This window comes from Panicum virgatum, chromosome 2N (genome assembly GCF_016808335.1).
Source record: "Panicum virgatum strain AP13 chromosome 2N, P.virgatum_v5, whole genome shotgun sequence".
NCBI lineage: Eukaryota > Viridiplantae > Streptophyta > Magnoliopsida > Poales > Poaceae > Panicum > Panicum virgatum.
In genome coordinates, this window is record NC_053146.1 from 64,260,470 (window position 1) to 64,283,652 (window position 23,183).

Here is a 23,183-nt window from a genome sequence, read left to right on the forward strand (position 1 = left end):
GACCTTGTTCATGATCACCAAAAAGTCATTAAGAAGCAATCAAAAGAAATAAAAAAACCTTAGTGCTCTCAAAGATCTAAATGCTTCTCTTGCTACAAAATTTGAAGATTTGATGTGCAAATTCAAATTGTTTAGCAAGAAGCATGAAGAGCTCAAATTAAAATTTGAGAGCATTAATGATACTAATGACTCTTTGGAAAAGAAGCAAACTATCCCTTGTGCAATTTCTATTTCTAGGGTAGATGCTTCAACTTCTTGCATTGATTTAATCGATGAATCTTGCTCTAACCCTTGCAATGAGAAATGCAATGAGAATATTGTTGTAGAATCATGTGATGATCTCATTGCCAAGGAGAATGATGAGCTCAAGCAAGAAGTGGAAAGGCTCATTAAGGACTTGTATAGATTGAAAGGCAAAGGCATAGAGAGCAATGTCCAACCTTCTCAAGATAACCGTGTAGACATGGTGAAGAAGCTTGAGAAGGGGTCCACCGTGACTTGCTCAAAGTGCCACAAAGAAGGCCACAAGTCAAACAAGTGCCCTCAACAAGGAAGAAGCTTTCGGATGAGAAGAACAAGAAGAAGCTCACAATTAAGAGTTCTCTCATCTACACCAAGCCCAACTGGAGGAACAAAAGCAAAAGCACCTCCTATGTAATCAAGAAGAAAACCAATGGCAAGGTGGTTGCTCACAAGGTTGGGAAGCAAGATAGGAGTTGGAATCACTCCATTTGAGTGCCCAAGAATGTCATAACCAATATGAAAGGGCCTCAAATGGTGTGTGTTTCAAAGGAGACTTGAAGCCCAAGAATGGCTACAGGGGATTTGGAGGCTTAGCTTACAAGTTGAAATGAAGGTTCAAGATAAAATAAGCTAAGCTCACAACTTGTATATTTGTTGCCCAAGTCCCCCATAAGGTAATGGTAGCTAGATTTCAATTCAAGCATCATATAACTCCATTGCTCTTGCTAGGTTGTTTGCATTGCATCACCTAGTGTTATATATGGTGGGTTGCTTGTGCCATGACTCTAACCCATGAGCAACCTACATGGTTTGATAAGTGTGTAGAAAGCTACATAAGATTACCCTTCATGATACATGGACTTCATGAGGTATGTATTTCATATGTGTACCATGAGCACAAGCTATATGGTAAACTTCCCATTATTGTCAAAAACATTGTGCATATATTTGCTTGGTGATTCAAACACTAAGTGCACACATTTAGGGGGAGTTCATCCTATAGGTTGTGATTTTGAGACTAACGTGTTTTCAAGTTTATCTTTTGTAGTCTCACGTGGAGTTAACACTCTAAGAGAATGTTATTCACGCTCAATATGAACAAACAACTCTATAAGAGTGATTAGATAAATTATGCTTTCATACATATTGAGCCATGCTCTATTAAACTTAAATGCTCATATCTAAGTTCATAGGCTATGTGCTCATATATTTACTCAACCTTGGTGTACCAAATGCTTTTCTTCAAAAAGACTTACAAGTATCATATGCAAGTAACTTTCAAATTGGTACATGCAAGATAAACAAAGGCCCCCGGAGGTATGCAAGGTTCTAAATTACAACAAGTGGTATCATTGTCAATCTCTTATCATACAACATGGCACCATTTATGCCATTTTAAGTGATTTTGGTGATCGAATGACAACGCAATCAATGTGACTAATGGTATTGTTAAGAGAACATTTCTAGATTTTAGGGATGAAGTAAAAAGGCCATGCAAAGCAAAACACGAAGAAAGAACTCAAAGAAACGCTGAATTGGACGAGTTCTACTAAAATCAGTAGCACCGGAAGAACCGATGCTATAGGCAGCGGTGCATCCGATGGTTGTCGGATGATCCGATGGCCTGTCTTTTGGCACAAGTCTGTGCATCTCTGGAGATCATGTGAAGATCAAGTGAAGCACCGGTTGAACCGACGGCTTCAAGATAGTCATCGGTGCATTCAACGTATCATGTTCCAGAGACTATGTCAAGCGCGCAGAAGCCAAGTCTTCAGCACCAGTTGAACCGGCGAGGCATCGGAGTATAGCATCGGTGCATTGACGTCAGCAGAAGAGGGAGGCCCAATGGCTAGTCCAATTGCTGTGTATGACCGGTTGAACCGATGGTCCCTGGAGTCGCAGCAACTGTGTCAGTGAAGCCAACGGCTACTTCAGTTGCTTAGAGTGACCGGATGAACCGACGCTACCCCAGCCAGAGGCATCGGTTCATCCGATGGTACGCAGATTTCTGCTGACCGTTGGAGCAACGGCTCCACGACTTGGAGGCCTATATATATGGCATCCCCGGCCATTTGAAGTTTGCTGGAGTTGCTAGAAGTCACACACACACCCAAGATCATCTCCAAGCCATACAAGAGCCCATTGATCATATCCTTAGCCTTTAGCACTAGTCCTTGTAAAGTGTGAGTGCTAGATTAGCTCTTAGTGAGTGAGATTGCAAGGCCTTGAGCCTTTGTGCTGTGGTTCTTTAGTGAACCAAAAGAAGAGCTTGGTGCGCCGGCCCCTTGGAGCTGTGAAGCTCGCCGGCAACGTCATCGACCCTCCGACTTGGTGTGGAGCGGCGACGACACAACGTGGATGTAGGTGTGCCTTTGTGGCTAACCGAACCACGGGATAAACACCCGCGTCAAGAGTTTGCTATCTCCTATCCCGCTCATTAAGGTTCCGCATTTCATACTACCAAATTGTATGTCTTTACTTTCATAGAGTAGTTTATTGATAGGAAAGTCTATATGTTGCTAAACTCTTTTGGGATAGGGGTTTCACACTAGAACAACCATAGTTGCACATCTAGATAGTTTGTTTTAGTTTAAATTTTGTGCAAACTAGTTGGAGCCATAGGTCTAAGTTTTTTAGAGTGCCTAATTCACCTCCTCCCCCTCTTAGGCTAGAGCACCCGATCCTTTCAATGCACCTTCAGTTCGCCCATCTAAGAGAGATCACGACGCTCCTGCCCTTGACGATGCCGCTCGAAGCTTCGGCCTCATCGTCGACGACCCTCCTCCTCGCTGTCTGACCACAAAAACGGTACCCCAGTGAACTACTCGTCCTCCCTGTCTCTTTCCCCACACGAATCCCTTGCCGTGCCGTCGGGAACGGCCGCGCCGCTGCGCTGGCCTACCTGCACCGCCGGTGCCCACGCCGCGCGCCGGCTCCGCCCGGCCCCGCAGGCTGCCGCGCCTCCTCGCCCCGCCGCCGGCTGGCCTCGTCGCCGGCGAAAACTAGCACGCTACACGAATCGCTTGCCGTGTTGTCGGGAACGGCTGCGCCAGCGCACCAGCTTACCTGCACCGCCGGTGCACACGCCGCGCGCCGCCCCTGCACCCCGCCGACTCTGCCCGGACGTGCTGGCTGCCACGCCACCCCCGCCCCGCCGCCGGCCAGCCTCGCCGCCTCGCCGGCAAAAAAACGGTGCACTACGCCGCCGACCATGGCCATGGCGTGCGTGTGCTGGCTGGCCTGGCCCGGATATTATTTTTCTTTCCTCCTAATTATATGATCATTTGCTAATACTACTCTACCATATAATAGATATCGAGTTACTGATTCTTTTTATGTTATTGTCTCATTAGAATAAATTAGAGGAGTTTAAAAGTTTTTAATATGAAATTTGTTAGTTATTTTTTTGCGACAAATTACTACTTATCATGTAGGGAACTTCTATGAAGATTATTAAGTCTCATAATTAAGTTAACATGGAGATACGTAACAACTGACTGAAACAATTAAGAACGGACCAGTGTCTATAGCAGAACCTAAGTAAAATATAAGGTAAATATAAGTAAACATGGAGTTACTGATTTTGCAGTTAGGATTCTTTTTTAAAAAACTTGGTGACAAGTTAGGGGGTAAAATGGACTTTTCTCTCTCTTTTTAACATGTGCGTGCCGCACGTGCGTCTCTGCTAGTGTACCTAAAGGAAAAGTACAAATAAGCGAGACTTTTGTATGTATGGAAAGTATATTACAACTAAAAAAGATAAACAAAGAAAATGATATCTATACTATTTAACTTTTTTTAGAGGAATCTACGATTTAACTGACATTCCTTTTTTTTGTTCATCTATAGGAGTATTTTCTTTTTTTTTTGAGAAACGTATAGGAGTAGTAGTTTTTTTTGTTAAATGAGTCACTGGCCCGCCCCATAGGCCCATACCAACCCACTAGAGCACCATTCATTTACACTATTGGGCCTGTAAGCTGCCTTGAGAGAGATCACCGGCGTCTTTTTCATTTTTATATTTTTCAAAAACATTTTTTACATAAATATATTTTCGATTTCACAATTTACAGTTTTATACCCCTGCCGTCCGTCAGGGGGTGGCATGGACTTATGTGTAAATAAAAAAATTTATTTGCGCGGATGCCCTTGGCGGGAGCCTGCCGCCCCTCCACTGGGCGGCAGGGGGGCGGCAGGCTCCCCCTCCCCGCAAAATTACAGCAGTGGGCCATTAGATGTGATTTTAGATATTTTGGATAAAAAAACCATTAGTAAAGTACATGAATATGAAAAGTATAAGTTATCAATTCATACACATACGCAAATGAGAACGAAATAGGTGATACATAAGAATGAAATAAGTATAACATGACGATATGTCCATAACAAAAATACAGAAACAGCTAGAAGCACATCCTAACCACCCCGGCCACCCCGGCCATGTCGACCTCTTTTACGCTGAGCGTGGACATGGTCTGTAGAGTACGTGTGTCGCTCTGGAGGCCCTACGTCTCTACCTGGACGTCCGCTGGCCACAGGTGTCTGGAAGGTAGGATCGGCCTGCTGGTTAGGTGTAGAAAATAACCGACTCCAATCTTCGAAGTTCGCCTCAAAGGTATCCTGTGTGGGCCCTATACAGTAGCAATTAAGATATCTTAATCATCGTCTTATAAGTCATATATTTGGGTACATATTCATCATACGTACCTGTTGGTGATGGATACGAAGAATGACCCATATCAGGAAGCTGGTGGTGCGATCCTGTAAACCGTTCAAATTATTTAAAATATTCATAGAAATAAGAAGCACATGATAAATTCGGGTTACAGATTAGGTATTTACCTTGCGTTCCTTCTGCTGTCGCCGTAGGGTAATACGAATAAGGTCCAGCATCATATAATTGTTGTGATCCTATATGTAAATACAAAAGGAATTAGACTTCATACCACAATTAATTGAAATTAAGATATGGACTATATGTCTACCGAAAGATCGTGGTGGTGCCTGTGTTGGTTGAAATGACATCCCTGCAGCTGGTGCCATGGTACTAAACTGAGTCCCTCCGTGAGGTTGATAAGGTGGGTTTGCATCACATGTATGGACTGAGAATTAATTGTTGGCTTTAAAGTAGAAAGTCAGTAAGTATCCTCACGTACCTGGATAATGCTGCTGAGACCAATAAAGTGCTTGGGAAGGCTGCTGCTGTGTGGGACCACAAGGAAACGAGATCGAGGCTTGAGACGAACCGTACGAGTCATCGTACGATGTCCGGCCACCAAAGGCTTCAAGCATGGAATGGGCTCTTTGTGAAACTCGGGTCCAGGCCGACTCTTGCTCATTCCTGTCCATCATATATCCCGCTCGAATCCTCATCAAATTCGCCCTGGCATCTATGTCCATCAACCTGCACATTTCAAACTGCAAGCAAGAAAAAGAAAGACATTAACACTGTAATCCAAAGTATTTGAAAAGCGATGATAACTTTGACTCACCGCCCCAGCTAATGCCTCATCCCTATGTCGTGCGTAGCCATCCTGTGGTGTCGCAACATGCGGCTGTGGTTGCATGTCAGCATATATCAAGCGGCAACGAGTCTGAGGCTGGTACCAGCTCAGGTACGCCCTGTACGAAGCCTCCGTGTGTGCAGGGGTCGCAAGCGCCACGTTCTCCTCTGCCTGGTCCCAGCCATCGACCCAAGGCTGCACCCTTGTCACCCACATTTTGGAGAAGGGTTGACCAGTCCTCGACAAATTAAATATTAAAAACAATTTAGTCAAATATGATTAGTTAACTATACAATGCATAGTCACTGAAATGACATATGAATTGTTACATGTGGTCATGGCGTTCGACCCGATCCAATGCTGACGGCACAAGATACAACTGCCTTTGATCGAACTGTCTCCTGACTCTATCCGGGCAGTGAGCCTCAATGTAAACGTCGTACACCACCAACGCAGTAGTTGTCATCCAAAAGGCCTGGTCCTGAAAGCAAACCAAAGATATCCCGATCGGTGCACGAGTGTTTATAGCCAACTCGGAGTAGGGCTCCCACACGACGTCTTCATGTGTCAACCGATCAAAATCAGCCACAAATTCAGGATAGGCCCGACGAGACTATACGTGGGTCTAACTCTTCTTCACAAAATTAACAATAATATGTGCCAATAAGAAATACAAAGAGGGTCAAACAAAGCAACAGAATTGCTAACAAAATAGTACGAGTAGCAGTCATTTCCGTACCTGACGAGCGTACCAGAGAGTCCCCATGGTGGGCCTATCGTCCTCGGTGTCACCGTACATATCCAGCTCATACGGTGAGTGGTCGACAATCGGGCGACCAATTGCTATCCTCTCGTACGACCAAAGCTGTAGCAGAATCGGACATCCTGTAAGAATTGCATTGTGCTTATTTTGCACCGATGCCTTGCAGAGGCCACGGTACGTGGCTGCAAGTACCACTGATCCCCAACTGTATTGAGGCATTTCCTCCACATCTGCCTCTGTGATCTCCTGTGCGTAAGGCACAAGCACCCTATCCACATAGGCCCCGTGTGATTTGTTGAACATTATGTATCCAAACAACCACAACAGGTATACTTCAAGGGATCGAGTGACGCTATCCTCATCAGCATTATGTGCCAAATTGTCAGGCTGCATAGAAAAGATGAACATTTATGAGTACGAGATCAATTATAAAATAAAACCATAACTGCACTAGTCAAAAGCATAACTCTAACATTAATCGTAACAAAACAAGGTATGTACCTAGAACTGCAGGATCCATGACTTGGCAGGCCCTATTGCTTTTGGGTGCTCCTCTACATCAATCGTGATGTCAATATTTGCAAAACGCTCTTCTAGATCGTCCAACCACGTAGGCAGGACAACGCGAGGCCCTACGGCATCCCCACTGATAGGAAGACCCAGCAGCATCGCAACGTCCTGTAGGGTCGGTGTCATCTCCCCACAAGGGAGGTGGAAGGTGTGTGTCTCAGGCCTCCATCTATCAACCAGAGCTGTCAGTAGGGACCTGTCCAGCTTTACTGAACCACTCTCAGCAAGACGACCTATAATAAGAAGACCAGCCTCACTCAACCTGAAAAATAGAACGATCAAAGGTAAGTACATTATGTACGAAACGTATACGAAACAAACGTATTCTTAGAAACATAATCCGACGACATATCACCTGGGCACCCATCGTGGGTCAACAGGAATAAACTTCCGCTGGTGGACGTGGACGCAGCATGTTAAGTTTCACGCGCTGAACCACTGAAAGGAAGGACCGGTGCGACGAGTCTATGACTCCGTCAAGTAGAGCTGGCGTATCTTCGGCCATACCTAACACACAAAAAATATAAGTTTTCTGTATTTTCTACAATTTATTTGAAATTTTCATATAATTTTTCTAGCATTTTCATGCATTTCCTACAATTTTTGTATAATTAATTTTTATAAATATATTTTTCTAACATTTTCTACATTTTTTCTGCATTTTTTACAATTTATCTAAAATTTTCATAAACTTTTCTAGCATTTCCTATAATTTTTGTACAATACATTTTTATAAATATATTTTTCTAACATTTTCTACAATTTTTATGCATTTTCTACACTTTATCTTAAATTTTCATAAACTTTTCTAACATTTTCTAGCATTTCCTACAATTTTTGTACAATATATTTTTCTAATATTTTCTAAATTTTTCTGCATTTTATACCATTTATCAGAATGTTGGTAATCAATACCACAAAATTGGTTGGTAAACCTAATTAGTTTTTCGAAAAACTAATCTTAATTCTACCTAAATAATATTAAAAACATTACCTAAATCGCTAAAATATCATTACTGCTGCATACACTAATTATAGAATTAAACATAAAAAAATTATATTGAGAAAGTTGACAAATATTTATTACCTGCGGTTCAGATCCAAAATCTGGTAGGGCTTCGCCGTTACAATTTCCTCCCTCACCCCTCCTCTCTCCCTCACCCTCTCTGGATGTCGTGGGAAGCAAATGAGGGGGAGGGGGAGAGAAGCCTTTTATACAGTGTGGGGAGCCTGCCGTAGACCTGGGCATCCTCCGGGCCGGGTCGGGTTCGGGTCGGGCCAAAAAAAGCCCGGTGTTTTTTCTAGCGGCCCGTGCCCGACCCGACCCGGTGGCCGGGTCGTAAAATTGAGCCCGCACCCGACCCGACAGCCAGTCGGGTCGGGTCGGGTTCGGGTCGGGTCGGGCCGGGCCTATGTAAAATGTCGGGTTCCTTCGGGTTTTTCGGGTTTCGGGTCAAAATTTTTAGCCCATGCCCGGCCCGTCAGTCATACCGGGTCAAAAAATTTGACCCGAGCCCGCCCATCAAACTCTTCGGGTCGGGTCGGGTCGGGCTATTTTCGGGCGGGTTGGGTCGGGTCCGTCGGGTCGGGCAGCCCATGCCCAGGTCTAGCCTGCCGCCCCCCTGCCGCCCGGTAGAGGGGCGGCAGACTCCCGCCAAGGGTCTCTGCGCAAATAATTTTTTATTTACATATAAGTCCCTACTGGATATAAAACTGTAAATTGTGAAATCGAAAATATATTTTTATAAAAAAATGTTTTTGAAAAGTATAAAAATGAAAAAGACGCGAGATCACCGGCCGTCCGGCCCAGCACTCCCCACAGGCCCTGAATCCGCGTCGTCTGGCAGGCACATCCAATCCTCGTCTCCACCACGAGCGGCCGCGCCGGTGCCACCGCCACCACTCCGGCCGCGGATAACCCCTAAACCCCGGCGGTTCCCGCCCGCCTCGCCATGGCCGAAACGCTCGCCCTCCCGCTCCCCCTCCGCGCACCGGCGCCGCCGCCGCGCCCTACTATCCCCAACCCCATCATCACCCACCGCCAGCCCCACACACCCTCCTCCTCCCCTCCTCGCCTCTTCTCCCCGACCTCCCTCCTCTCCACCTCCCGCCCCAACCCAGCCTCCTCCTCCCGCAAGCCGCGTCTCGGCCGCCCACTCGACCCCTCCCGCGGTGGGACCGGCGGCGATGACCACCCGTGGCACCTGCCGCCGTCCCTCACCCTACCCGCCCGCCGCGCGCTCGTCGCACTCCTAGCCGACCCGGCGGAACACGCCTCCCCGCGCGACATCCTCGCCGCGCTCTCAGAGACCGATCTCTCCGCCGTCCTGAACGCGCTCGCCTCCCGCGGGGGGCACCCCAGCGTCGCGCTCGCCGCGGTCCGTGCCGCGCGGGACCTCCACGGTGACCGCGCCCTCCACCACCCGCGCGTGCTCCCCGCCGCCGTGCGCGTGCTCGCGCGCGCCGGCCGCCTCGCCGAGGCCTCCGCTCTCCTCGACGCCGCGCTGGCGCCCGACGCCAGCGCATACACGGCGCTCGTGTCCGCGTTCTCCCGTGCCGGCCGGTTCCGGGACGCGGTCAACGTGTTCCGGCGCATGGTGGATAGAGGCGTGCGACCGGCTCTCGTCACCTACAACGTCGTGCTTCATGTCTACTCCAAGATGACTGTCCCGTGGAAGGAGGTTGTGGCGCTCGTCGACTCCATGAAGGAGGACGGTGTTGCGATGGACAGGTATACTTACAACACGCTCATCAGCTGTTGCCGTCGTAGGGGGCTTTACAGGGAGGCTGCACAGTTGTTTGATGAGATGAGGGCTGCTGGGTTCAAACCTGACAAGGTCACGTTCAATTCCCTGCTCGATGTGTACGGTAAGGCGCGGAGGCATGAGGATGCAGTTGAGGTGCTCAAGGAGATGGAGAATGCAGGCTGTCCACCCAGTGTGGTGACATACAATTCACTCATCTCAGCATATGTGAAGGATGGGTTGTTGAAAGAGGCTATGGAGCTGAAAACGGAGATGGAGTTGAAGGGGATGAAACCTGATGTGGTTACATACACAACATTGATCTCTGGCCTTGACAGGATTGGCAAAATTGATGTAGCCGTTGGTACATACAATGAAATGGTGAGGAATGGGTGTAGCCCAAACTTGTGCACGTACAATGCATTGATCAAGATGCATGGGGTGAGGGGGAAGTTCATAGAGATGATGGCCATCTTTGACGAGCTCAAGTCTGCTGGGTATGTGCCGGATGTTGTCACGTGGAACACACTCTTGGCTGTGTTCGGGCAGAATGGTCTAGACTCTGAGGTTTCTGGGGTGTTCAAGGAGATGAAGAAAGCTGGATATATCCCTGAGACAGACACATATGTTTCACTGATTAGCTCGTATAGCCGATGCGGTTTGTTTGACCAAGCAATGGAAATATACAAGAGGATGATGGAAGCTGGTATTTATCCAGACATTTCGACCTATAATGCTGTTCTATCTGCATTGGCTCGGGGTGGTCGCTGGGAACAGGCAGAGATGTTGTTTGCTGAAATGGAGGATAGGGATTGTAAGCCAAATGAGCTAAGCTATTCTTCACTGCTTCATGCATATGCTAATGCAAAGAAGTTGGACAAAATGAAATCTCTGTCAGAAGATATATATGCAGAGAGGATTGAACCACACAACTGGCTAGTAAAAACATTGGTCTTGGTCAACAACAAAGTTAATAATTTATCTGAGACAGAAAAGGCATTCGAGGAACTAAGGAGGAGGCGTTGCTCCCTGGATATTAATGTTCTTAATGCTATGGTATCCATATATGGGAAAAATAGGATGGTCAAGAAGGTGGAGGAGGTCCTTTCTCTCATGAAGGAGAATTCTATCAACCACAGTGCTGCAACCTATAATAGCCTGATGCATATGTATTCCTGTTTAGGTGATTGTGAAAAGTGTGAAACAATCCTCACTGAGATCAAGTCAAGTGGCATGCACCCTGATCGATACTCGTATAACACTGTGATATATGCATATGGAAGAAAAGGACAGATGAAAGAAGCCTCTAGGTTGTTCTCTGAGATGAAATGTTCAGGTGTGAAACCAGATATTGTAACATACAATATTTTCATCAAGAGCTATGTCGCCAACGCAATGTTTGAAGAAGCTATTGATTTAGTACGCTATATGATTGCCCAAGGTTGCAGGCCCAATGAGAGAACTTGCAACTCAATATTGCAGGGCTATTGTAGACATGGAAGGATGGTAGAGGCCAAATCATTCCTTACCAACCTCCCTAAACTTTATCCTGGAATATCTAAACAAGAAAAACAGAAACTGTTAGAACTGTTGGCAAAACACAGTTCGTAAGATGGTTGTTGAGAATGAAACCATTTTTGGTATTCCTGAGGATGATAAGTAGATAGCACTAATTTCTTTTTTGTCCTTATTGGCATGTACATCAGAGTGGATTGTACAGATTACATGTATTATGAAGAAGAATCAAAAGAACCTGTTGAAATACATATAGTTCCTCTGCTAACTTTGCAGGGGAACTCATGTTGTAGAACCTTCATACTGGATAACCACCTTGCTTTTGTAACTGCATCTGCCATTTTGGATCTGATCTGTTGGAAGTTTTGCCTATGAACAATTTGTTACATGCACACATTTGTTGTCTTAAGTTTATACTTAAATAGCACTTCTATTTTTTTAGGTTATATGGTTCTAATTTTAATAGGATGTGTGTTCATTAACTGTTTTTGTAAGTTTATCTCTCTGGTTCTCTTTGCTGAAAATTTGAATTGTGTTTGCATTCTCACATACTTAAACTGGTACATCTTGTTTTCTATTTTGGTAAAGTTACTTTTAGAAGTTCTGCACATTTTTAGTCAATGTATGGATGTGAGGGACTGTACCACTTATAAGCCTTGAGTTGACTTGCTTTGTTATAGATCTGTATTTTCATTTGTGGGATTCTCTGAACTGTTATTAGTAGATCTGCAGGATCGTCTTATCAGCAACTTGTGGTTTTTCTCTTTATATTTCAATGCAGGTGAATGTTGATGCAGACTAGTTTGAAGAAGTTATTCCAAAGGCGTGTACGATGTGTCTACTGCACAGCTTTATTTGTCGGTACAAGAAGTCATGAACCTGTGCTAAGTCATGGTCAGACTCCTCAACATTTTTGTTTGTCTGATTTGCTAAATTATTTTTTCCATCGAAGTCCACAATTTCTTTTTTGTTGTTTTGATCCTTACATTTGAATTCTGGAAAAGGTTTTCTTCGATATTTATCCTGTGCTGAGGAAGCTCTTGTGATGACAGTTTATATCCTTACTGCCAGCTGATGGCCTGATGCAAGTCTGCCTACAGTGAAACCTGAGTGAGACCTCGGCATTAGATGCCATATTGCAAAATAACATAGTATACTTCTCTTGGATGTTACATGTACATTCACTTACCATACTGTTCTAATATAGGGAGGGATAATCCACTTTAGCCCAAAATTATCCCACATGTTTGGATGCATGAGGGATAATTTGGGGCTAAAAGGTGAGGGCTAAAGATTATCCCATGTATCCAAACAGGCCCCTAGCACGCTTCTTTCCATATGGTTCTTTGATTCTTTCCCTGTTAACTGACCACATATTATATATGTTTGATTTCAGGCTGCAGGCGGGGCGGGCTGTAAAACGAGCCCACTTAACCGCCCCGCAAAAACAGCTGTTGCGGTCGACGCGGCCCAGCTGCAAAATTTTTGTGGCCTAATAGTGGACAGCCATCCGAAGCCTGTGGACAAAAGTGCCAAGCCCGCAAGACCCGCAAACAACCCGCAGCTGCTCCTCCTCTCGTCCTCCCTCACGTAACCTAGTGGCGGCCACCGCCACCACAACCATCGATCTCCAGTTCTCCACCCACCCGCACCAACTTGCTGTGCTACTGCGCCCTGAGTGGACGTGCGCCTCGGCCTCCCTGCCGCCGCCCTGCGCGAGGCGGGCGAGGCCACTGGCGTGGAGGAGGGAGAAGGCCACCATTAGGAAGCCCAACGACTTACAGCAGCACTGGGAAACTCGTTGGGGCATCCGAAGCCCATCGACCTGCAGTATGTATGTTGTAATACATGTAGTTTTTCTTCTATATGAATTCCATATATAAGTTCCATCATCAGTTCTATCTGAATTCCAAATTTTGAGCATCATGGTGGTGTTGTTTCATCGTTAGGAGGTTCGCCGACTTGCTGGGGCACCCGATGGAGGCAGCAGACGGAGCCGACCTGTTCGGCTTCCATTCCTCCATGGTGGTGCCAGAGGATGGGGATGATGGGGAGGAGGAGGGCTCTGACGAGGAGGACCGGCGGCCGACCGGGAGCACCGAAGTCAGGTAATGAGGATTAAAATTTCAGTACCTCTATAACTACTTGTTTTACTGAATGTCTTACCGAATCCCTCAAGTAAAGCTAATGCTACACCACCAGTGTAACGAAATGTGAAAGAAATGATTTCTGAGCATGGCTACCATTTATGGTCAACATGAAATGTAAGTTCAGTCTTCCTGATAACTGAAGTACTCTGTAAGGGACCTCACCATGAATCAGCTGATCCATTTAGCGGAGGCATTTTATATTAGTAATCGAACAAGTGGTACATTGATGCAAAATCATTTTGTTTAAGTGTCAAGCTTTTCAGTACTTCTGTAGCTACTTTTCAGTACCTCTGTAACTACTTTTCTGTAATTTGTTTATATACTGAAAATCAGTTGCCTCATGTCTGCAACTAGCGCTTGTCAATTCCAGTCATAGAGCACTTGTCAAGCTTTATGATGCGTAATTCTATCCAAGCTTCTTAGGCTCTCTTCCTACTAAACTAAGCTTAAAGCTTATTGTTTACATATTTTTAATTTGTACCTCAAAGCTCACAGGCACAAGGTCTGAACCTAAAAGAAGACATTGACTATCTCTGTTCTGTAGTGTTTGTGATCACTAATTCTGAAGCCAGAAATTGTTGGGCTATTTAAATTGAAATGCCACTTTAGTTCAATTCATTTCAAGCCACAAAAATTCCCAGCTCATGCAATTTTGAAAACAAAGTGCTTCTTTGAAAATTGTTGGGTTGTTTAAATTGAAATGCCGCTTTACTTCAATTCTTAAAATGGTCTCGTTGTTTAAGTTTGTTCCACAATTCAGTTGTGCTCATATAAAGGATTGTTTCAGTGAGATCCCAACACAGCACCTGATCAAACCTTGTAGTTGTTGTTTCTGTAATTCTAGTCATAGAGCACTTGTCAATGCTTGTGGTCACTAATTCTGTGCATAGGTTCTATCAATGACTGTTATTCTATCAATGATTGTTCTGAAATCAGAGCTCTAAACTCTAAATAACTATGATCAGATGTACATAATTGTAGAATTTCATCTACAGATAGGTTCATTTTGATTGAGGTGGACTTTGACTCAGAAATGATTGAGGTGCTGACATCGTAAAGGTTCATTTTGATTGAACTTGATCTGTTGCCTTTGCGGTTCTTTGAATGTTTACTTAATTTTTCAACATGGAAAGAGAATGACTTAGGTGCTGCTGTTTGGTAGGCTGGCTGTAGAGCACTTTTGTTGTTTCCCATTGACCTTGATTAATTTTCTGAGATACCATCTATCTTATTTTGATGCATTTCCTACATGCATGTAGATAAACTATTGTTGTGCTTTGAGATTTTATTAAATGGAATACTGAAACCTGATGGTGTTAGTATTTACAGATGCAAATTGACACAAGCTGACCATTGCCCTCGGTGGTGAAGTATCGAAAGCTGCGATGGAGCAGACTCTCTCTCTCTCTCTCTCTCGCTCTCGCTCTCGCTCTCTCTCTCTCGCTCTCTCTCTCGCTCGCTCTCTCTCTCTCTCTCGCTCTCTCTCGCTGCGATCACATTCGCTGCGATCACATTCTCTGCTCTTGTTTGATGTACATGGGATCAGTTTGCTCTTGTTTGGTGCCACTGGGATTAGCCTGCTCTGCTTTGATAATTTTCTTATTGCCTATCTCATTTGACCTGTTTTGTAAAATAAGGAGAGATAACAGTTCCGTTAAGCATATGCTCATGATATGTGACAACTGACACTAGTATTAGCTTGCTCAGTTTTGGTGATATTTCTATATTTTTATGATTTTTTGGAAGCATTACATAATATTTTTTCTATTGGGCATGCAAGTGAAGCGTTGAGGGAAAATGAAAGCTAGCTAAGCATGCCTTGTATATCGTATTCATTGCAGCCACCTACGACGTGTGTGTAGAGAGGTATGATTAGGGTAAACACCAATATAAGAAGACCCTTTGTCATGATGTCAGCAAACTGATGCAAAGAAGGTACATGAAGAACCCGGACTTCTCCCAAAGCAACATTCTCACGCACAAAGTGAATGTCAATCTCAATATGCTTCGTCCGTCGATGATGAATTGGATTGGCAGTCATATAAACTGCACTGACATTATCACAATAGACGATCGTAGCCTTTGAGAGAGGAATGTGAAGCTCCTGAAGCAACTGACGTATCTAGCAACATTCTACAACAACATGCGAGAGACAGTAGTCTGTTGCTTCGAAGACCAGGAGACTAGAGTGTCACCAAGATATACACAGTAGCCAGAAGTGGAACGTCGAGAGTCGGGACAGCCAGCTCAGTCTGCATCAGAGTAGGCTGAGGGAGTCAACAGCGCCAACACCAATCTGGACCAGAGGACAGGGTACTCTTGACATAGCGCAGGATTCGCTTGACAAGAGCAAGATGTGGCTCTCGAGGATCATGCATAAACAAGCAGACTTGCTGAACAGCATAGGCAAGATCAAGCCGAGTGAGGGTCAGATACTGAAGAGCACCAGCTATACTCTTGTATTCAGAGGGATCAGCAACAGGAGGTCCATCTGATGCAGAAAGCTGGGACTTACAATCAACTGGGGTCGTGGTGGAATGGCAATCACTCATACCAGAGCGTTGTAAGAGATCCAATGCATACTGTCGCTGTGACAAGAATAGACCATCAGAAGACAGAGTAACTGAAATCCCCAGAAAGTGATGAAGAACACCAAGATCAGTCATAGCAAACTAAGAATTCAGTCGACCAATAATAGAGTGAAGCAGGGCATTGAAGAAGCTGTGAGTACTATGTCATCCACATACAGCAGAAGATAGGTCATCTGAGAGCCATCCTTGTAGACAAACAAGGAAGTGTCGGATATTAAAGAAACAAAACCTAGCTGTCGAATGTATGTGGAGCAGAAGATAGGCCATCTGAGAGCCATCCTTGTAGACAAACAAGGAAGTGTCGGATATTAAAGAAACAAAGCCTAGCTGTCGAATGTATGTGGCGAAACGCTGGTACCAAGCACGAGGAGCCTGTTTCAGACCATATAGCGACTTCTGTAACAAACAGACATGATCAGGATGTGCAGGATCAACAAAACCAGGAGGCTGCTGGCAGTATACTGTCCTAATAGTTGCAGGCTTCACCACAGAACTGAAAGTCTCGTCATAATCAACTCCATGTTGCTGTGAAAACCCTCGGACAACCCAGCGGGCCTTATGGCGAGCAAGAGAACCATCAAAATGATATTTATGCTTAAAGATCCACTTGACTGTAACCACATTAGCCCCTGATGGGCGAGGAACAAGACGCCAGGTTCCATTATCCATGAGTGCTTGATATTCATCCGCCATAGCAGCCCGCCAATTGGAATCAACAAGCGCGCTCCGATAATTGGATGGAATCAGAGAAGCAACAAGATGTGCAGCGGACAAATTCTTATAGCTCTTGGGCTGAATGGTACCTGTCTGAAGGCGAGTCAGACGCCGCAAAGCAGGAGGCGGCGAAGAACTGCACATAGGTGGCTGCGGAACCACACTGAAGGAACCAGCTGATGACTGCCACACATTAGCAGACCGCACAGGAACAGGTCCATTTACGGGGCGCCTCACTGGAGGTGGAGACGGCAGGCGATGAGGCGGATCAGCAGCCTGAACGGGCAGCTGTGGTCGTCGAATGTAGACCTGACCAAATCGGCCAGATGGAACAACAGGCTGCTGGTGAGGCCGACGAGTGTAGACCACGCCAAAACAACCAGGCGGATCAGCAGGGGGAGCAGGCTGCTGCGGACCAGCAGATGACCCGCTCGGTCGCGAAGAGTCTGGTGGGGGTACTGAACCACGCCCACCAGTACTGGAGTCGCTCGGAGAAGAGGCCAGTGGGGGTACAGGACCGCACCCACCGGCACTAGCGGCACCAGATGTCGACGAAGAAGACAGCTGCTCAACATCCAAAGATGGAGCGACCGTCGCCCGAACCGCTGCATTGTTAGTAGAGCAAGGCACAAATATATCCAAATCGTTGTCTTGTAGAAAGTCAAAAGAAGAAAACAGGACGGGATCATCGCGAGCAAACGGAAACGAAAACTCATCAAACACAACATGGCGAGAGATGATAATGCGATGAGTCGAGAGGTCAAGACAACGATAGCCTTTATGTGCCGAAGGATAGCCCAAAAACACACAAGCAGCAGACCGGGGGGCTAACTTATGAGGGGAGGTCGCTTGGAGGTTAGGGTAACAGAGGCACCCAAAAACCTTCAAGTGATCATAGGTGGGAGGGCTGCCATGAAGACGCACGTACGGAATCTCACCGGAGATGGAGGTGGATGGGCGCCTGTTCAGAAGATAGGTCGCTACAGATAATGCCTCGGCCCAATACTGTGGCGGCATGGAGGCATGCATTAGCAGAGTACGCACAGAATTATTTAGAGTACGAAGGATACGCTCAGCTTTGCCGTTTTGAGGAGACGTATAAGGGCAAGAATCACGAAAAAGAATGCCACGTGATGCAAGAAAGGTAGTGGTAGGAGTATTAATGAATTCTTTGCCATTATCAGTCTGGAAACATTTTACCGGCAAGCTAAACTGTGTCTGCGCATAAGAAATAAACTGGACAATATGCTCATAAACATCAGACTTATGATGAGGGGGGAAGGTCCAACAATAATGAGTAAAATCATCCAGAATCACTAAATAATATCTGTAACCCAAAACACTAGGAACAGGAGACGTCCAAACATCACAGTGCACTAACTCAAAAGGTGAAGATGTCCGAGAGGTAGAGGTACTAAAAGGGAGACGCGTGTGTTTGCCTAGCTGACAGGCATGACATAGGGAACAGTCTGCTTTAGTACAAGTGATGTGCTTATTCTGGCGAAGCGAAGCAACAACAGCTAGAGTAGGATGACCAAGACGCTGATGCCACAGGGAAGTAGAGGCTGCAAGGAGGGTGTGGGCAGTGGCGGGCGCTGCAGCAGTGATGGTCTAGAGGTCGCCATCACTATTGTAGCAAAGAATCACGCGTCGCGTCCTGAGGTCCTTCACAGAAAAACCAAAGGCATCAAATTATATTGAACAACTATTGTCGCGAGTGAATTGACGAACGAAAAGAAGGTTGTGAACTATGGAGGGAACGACAAGGACATTGTTCAAAACGAATTGGGAAGCTGTGGTGGGAAGGGTAGACTGACCACGAGACATGACAGGAATACGAGTGCCATTGCCTACAACAATATAAGAATGTGGTGAAGGGGTACGGGAGAGCAGTATACCTTCAGAATAGTGCATATGAGTAGTAGCGCCGGTGTCCAAGACCCACGGAGACGAGCCTTGTATAGACATCTGCTGAAGAGCAGCGATGAGGCCAGCCTGATCCCAAGAGGGCGCCGAAGGCTGGGAGAACTGGGATGGGGGCAAAGGCGGAGTGCACCCGCGGGGCAGAGCCGAGCAGGCCTTGCCCGCCCTAGCTGCCCCGCCCAGAGGGCCCAGCGCACGCGCCAGCACCCTGGTGGCCGGCCTGCCATCCCCCCATGTGCGACCCATGGGTTGAAGCAGAACTATGGGCCCGCAAGGGACGGAGGGCGTGCCTGCTGTGCCTGCTGCTGGGTGCCGCCGCCGTTGCGCCTGTTCTTCCTAGGGCGCCGAGGCTGCTGCTGCTACTGTGTGCCGGAAGTAGTCGAAGAAGATCGGCAGGCAGAACCGCAGCCAGTAGAAGGCGAAGAGGCGACCAGGGCAGTGGCAGCAGCGACCTGGGCTTCATTAGCCAGGCGCAGCTCTTTCAGGGCAAGCTGATCGAGGTCTGTGGTGAACGTCATGTCCTTCTACCCGGCGATGAAGTCGGCAGTGGCGCTGAATCGCCGGTTGATGCCGCGCAGGAGGTTGAGGACGAGGGTAGCCTCTGAAACAAGTTGTCCAACGTCGCGAAGCGCATTGGCGGTGACCTTCATCTTCTTGGCATAGTCTTCAACAGAGAGGTCGCCCCGAGTCATGGAGTGGAATTCATGACTTAGGTAGATGGAGCGGGACGCCTTCTTCGCCTGAAAGTGGTTTTCAATGGCGACCCAAAGCTGGCGCGCCGTCTGATGGGGCGCCATGGTGAAGTCGAGGACGGACTCGGAGACGGAGCCGTACAACCATATTCGAACGCAGCAGTCGTTTGGGCCCATGTGTCATCAACGTGTTTGGGAGCAAGGGTCCCGTCAATATGCTTGAGAAGCCCAAACTTGCCGCACATAGCATGGAAGAAGGCGCTCCACTTGGTGTAGTTGGGGGAACGAAGCTCCAGGGTGATGGGGATGTGAGCCTTCACGTTGATGGTCGCGAAGGGACTGATCACGTAAGCCATGGCTGGAGACGAAGCAGCGGAGGAAGGAGGAAGAGGAGCTGCTGTCCCCGGTCATCAACAGATTAGATCTGTTGGGACGAGGGGGCAGCCCTATGAAGGAGCGCCTGGTGGTGTGGCGGGGGCCCAAGGTAGGGCGCAGGGAAGAAGGGGAGGCGCCCTAGGGCTAGGGCGCAGGAGGAGGAGGTGTGGCGCCAATGGGGGGAGTCCCCTGGTCAGCGGCTAGGGCAGCGGAAGGGAGGGGAGGGGGCGCATGGCAGGGCAGGAGGGAGCCCGGACTCGTGATACCATGTAGAGAGGTATGATTAGGGTAAACACCACACACCCAAGGAGGGGGTAACCTCTTGTATATACAGGCCGTATAGGTTTGGAGTACAAGTAAAGTCAGTTACAAGACAAATACAAGTCAAATGCACCTATATACATCTAATAGTGCGGATGCCGTCGGCCACCTGCCAACCACTGAGTCTTTGCGGGACATGTGGGATTAACAATTTATCCCGCAAAGCCCACAAACGATAGTTGCCTGAATGGTTAAGACCATATTTAGTCCGTGGAAATTTTTAGATTTGGGTACTGTAGCACTTTTGTTGTTATTTAATATTTAATGTCCAATCATGGACTAATTAGACTTAAAAAATTTGTCTCGTCATTTACAGTTGAACTGTGTAATTAGTTATTTTTTAACTGCATTTAATACTTTATGCATGAGTTTGAAGATTTGATGTGACGAGTACTGTAGAAATTTTTTTGGAAACTAAACAGGGCCCTGGGCAGCTGCAAACCCGCAAAAAATCATTTGGGGCGAGCTTTGTGGGTTTGCGGTTGGCCACAACCCGCCCCGCCTGCACTTTAAGTTTGATTGATGTCCAAGTACAAATTATATCACTGGCATCTATCTGTATATCACCATAATAATAATTAGTTGCAATCTCCTAAATCATGGGCTGGACTCTGAATATTGAATAAAATAGGCCTCATGTGCTCCAAAATAGGCTGCAATGTTGCAGTCTTCCACTCTGCCTGCTCAGTTGTGCAGTAACTTTATAATGACCATAGCATCAGTAAGAAAAAGTTGATATATTTAGGCCCTGTTTAGTTCTAAAATTTTTTCCTAAGTATCCATCACATCGAATATTTGGACACATGCATGGAACATTAAATGCAGTTGAAAAAAAACTAATTACACAGTTCAACTGTAAATGACGAGACGAATTTTTTAAGTCTAATTAGTCCATGATTGGACATTAATTGCCAAATAACCACAAAAGTGCTACAGTACTCAAATCCAAAAAATTTCGCGAACTAAACTGGTCACAGAGGCCTTTGTTTGAACTTTTCAGTTAGGCCCCGTTCACTTCCCAAAAATTTTTCTACAGTACCCGTCACATCGAATTTTCGGACACATACATGAAACATTAAATGTAGTTAAAAAAATAACTAATTACACAGTCTAACTGATTAGCACGAGATGAATCTTTTGAGTCTAAATAATTTATGATTAGATATTATTTATCAAGTAACAACGAAATGTGCTACGGTAACTTTTCATCACCTTCTCGCGAACTGAACGGGGCCTTACATTCATGAGGTTCACAGAGGACGTCTGCTTTTGTGACAGGTCACTATAATTCACACAACAGTGTCTCGGTTACAGTAAGGTGATACAACTCAGTTAATTGTACTGGATCATGTGTTCCTGACTTTTGCAATAGTGTGCAATCAATACCAATCAGCCTTGCGTGCACCTTCAACTAAAGGCAACCGATTTCTCCGGCCCGTAAACCGTACACATGATCTATGGGAGTGCTCTACAGCTTTCGCGAGGAAGATAACTGATTTCTTCAGCTGGTAAGTTTTTCCCAACGCCATTGCCGCGCATGTTGATACTTCAGTTGGCCTTGCAAGGTGTGCTAACTTTGCGCAACGCACCCGAATTTGCTCCTGGGTTCACTCAGATCCTCCCGCAGCGCCGGCTGTCGCTTGCGTGCTGGCTTGGCCTGCCCCTGCTGGTGAGTGCCTAGTAATGGTAGGTTGTCAAGAGGCATCTTTGCCGCCTCAGATGATGGTGGTTGCCATCAGGCGTGGGATGGATGCGCTTAAATCCCATCATGGTGTTGAGCATCTACGCTAAACCATGATGGGATCTACTGTTCCAACCCAACTTTTTGCGGTGTCTTTTACTCCAGGAATTTTCAGAAAGCATCAATGTAACTTCGTCGCCAACTTTCAGAGAACAAATACCGGTAGATGATACTAAAATGTTGTTATTTAGGGGGCACCATCACAAACCCCATACGCCATACTGAAACTTCTGAAGTAAACAGCGACTGACTTCTCTGGCAATAAGCTGTTTTGCTCCATCCGGGTAGGGTAGGTTCTGAATTCTGATGGGTGTGGATCTACATCTCGTTCCGACAAAAATATTCCAGAAAGTGAGCGCCACATATATTCTCCCTTTTCCGGGGGCAAGTTGCAGCAACTGCAAATCCCTTTTAGGCACCGTTTAGTTCCAAAAACAAAAAAATTTTGGATGTCAAATCGACACTTTGACCAAATGTCGGGAGGGTTTTTCGGACACTAATTAAAAAACTAATTTCAGAACTCACTTGGAAACCGCGAGACGAATCTTTTAAGGATTTTGACCGCATCATTAGCACATGTGGGTTACTGTAGCACTTATAGCTAATCATGTACTAATTATACTCGAAAGATTCGTCTCGTCGTGTACATCATAACTGTGTAATTAGTTTTATTATTTAATTACATTTAGTACTTCATACATGTGTTCAAAGAGAATGTGAAAATTTTTGGGTGAAAATTTTCGGGAACTAAACGCACCCTTATTTCGCGCGGATTGACAATAATTGCTCCGGAGGATTTGTTTAACGTGGTACCGACACCGGTGGCTCCGAGGAAGGAGCCATCAATGATTCGCACGCCCCTCCCGTGAAAAAGGGTTTTCTTTGGTTTTTTTTCTAGAATAGGCTAGAACGTATTTTGACAATTAATTACGGTATCAAATAAAATCAGTTTATAAAACTAACTTCAGAACTCTTATGTTAGGAACCCTAAAGATTCTAATGATCCTTTGATCGCGTGATTTAAGAATGGTTACTGTAGCATCACTGTAGGTAATCATCGATTAATTACTGTTATTAGATTCGTCGCGAAAAGTTACACTCATCTCCGAAGAGATTTTGCAAATAGACTTTATTTAGTACTCTATGTATGTGAGATTCTTCTCTCGAAAAACATGCATGTTAGTAACTCTACAATGAAGGCGCCCCAAACAGGGACAAGGAATGCGCCGGCTGGAGACCGCGACATCACTACGGCTCGGCACAGCGCCGGCCGCCGGGCGCGCTGGAGGACTGAATTGGGGAGGAACCAGCCTGGAACCATCGATGTTGTTGCATTC

At 46.0% G+C, this 23,183-nt stretch overlaps 1 protein-coding gene and 1 long non-coding RNA gene across 12 annotated transcripts; one reads left to right on the top strand and one right to left on the bottom strand.

Annotated features, from left to right (window-relative positions):
- Positions 1-4,854: 4,854 nt before the first annotated feature.
- Positions 4,855-5,988, bottom strand: LOC120658658. Its single transcript, XR_005668796.1, has 4 exons — positions 5,736-5,988; positions 5,229-5,661; positions 5,086-5,154; positions 4,855-5,004 (listed from the first exon to the last, which is right to left on the bottom strand). It is a non-coding gene; the product is annotated as an uncharacterized LOC120658658 (long non-coding RNA).
- Positions 5,989-8,889: 2,901 nt separating this feature from the next.
- LOC120658513 (pentatricopeptide repeat-containing protein At5g02860-like) lies at positions 8,890-15,207 on the top strand. 11 transcript variants are annotated; one of them, XR_005668715.1, is made up of 6 exons: positions 8,890-11,160; positions 12,121-12,233; positions 12,344-12,449; positions 12,736-13,173; positions 13,289-13,447; positions 14,819-15,207. XR_005668715.1 is itself a non-coding variant. In XM_039936763.1 (1 exon), the coding sequence occupies exon 1, from the start codon at positions 9,033-9,035 to the stop codon at positions 11,433-11,435; it is 2,403 nt and encodes an 800-aa protein (XP_039792697.1). In that variant the 5' UTR covers positions 8,890-9,032; the 3' UTR covers positions 11,436-11,672. The 11 variants fall into 11 exon arrangements, 1 of the variants encoding a protein (XP_039792697.1); XR_005668716.1 differs by having other exon boundaries at positions 12,392-12,449; XR_005668718.1 differs by having other exon boundaries at positions 12,411-12,449.
- The last annotated feature ends 7,976 nt before the right edge of the window (positions 15,208-23,183 follow it).

What these genes read in the sequence shown, in the direction of transcription:
- LOC120658513 (XM_039936763.1), top strand. Translation starts at nt 9,033, where the DNA reads ATGGCCGAAACGCTCGCCCTCCCGCTCCCCCTCCGCGCACCGGCGCCG.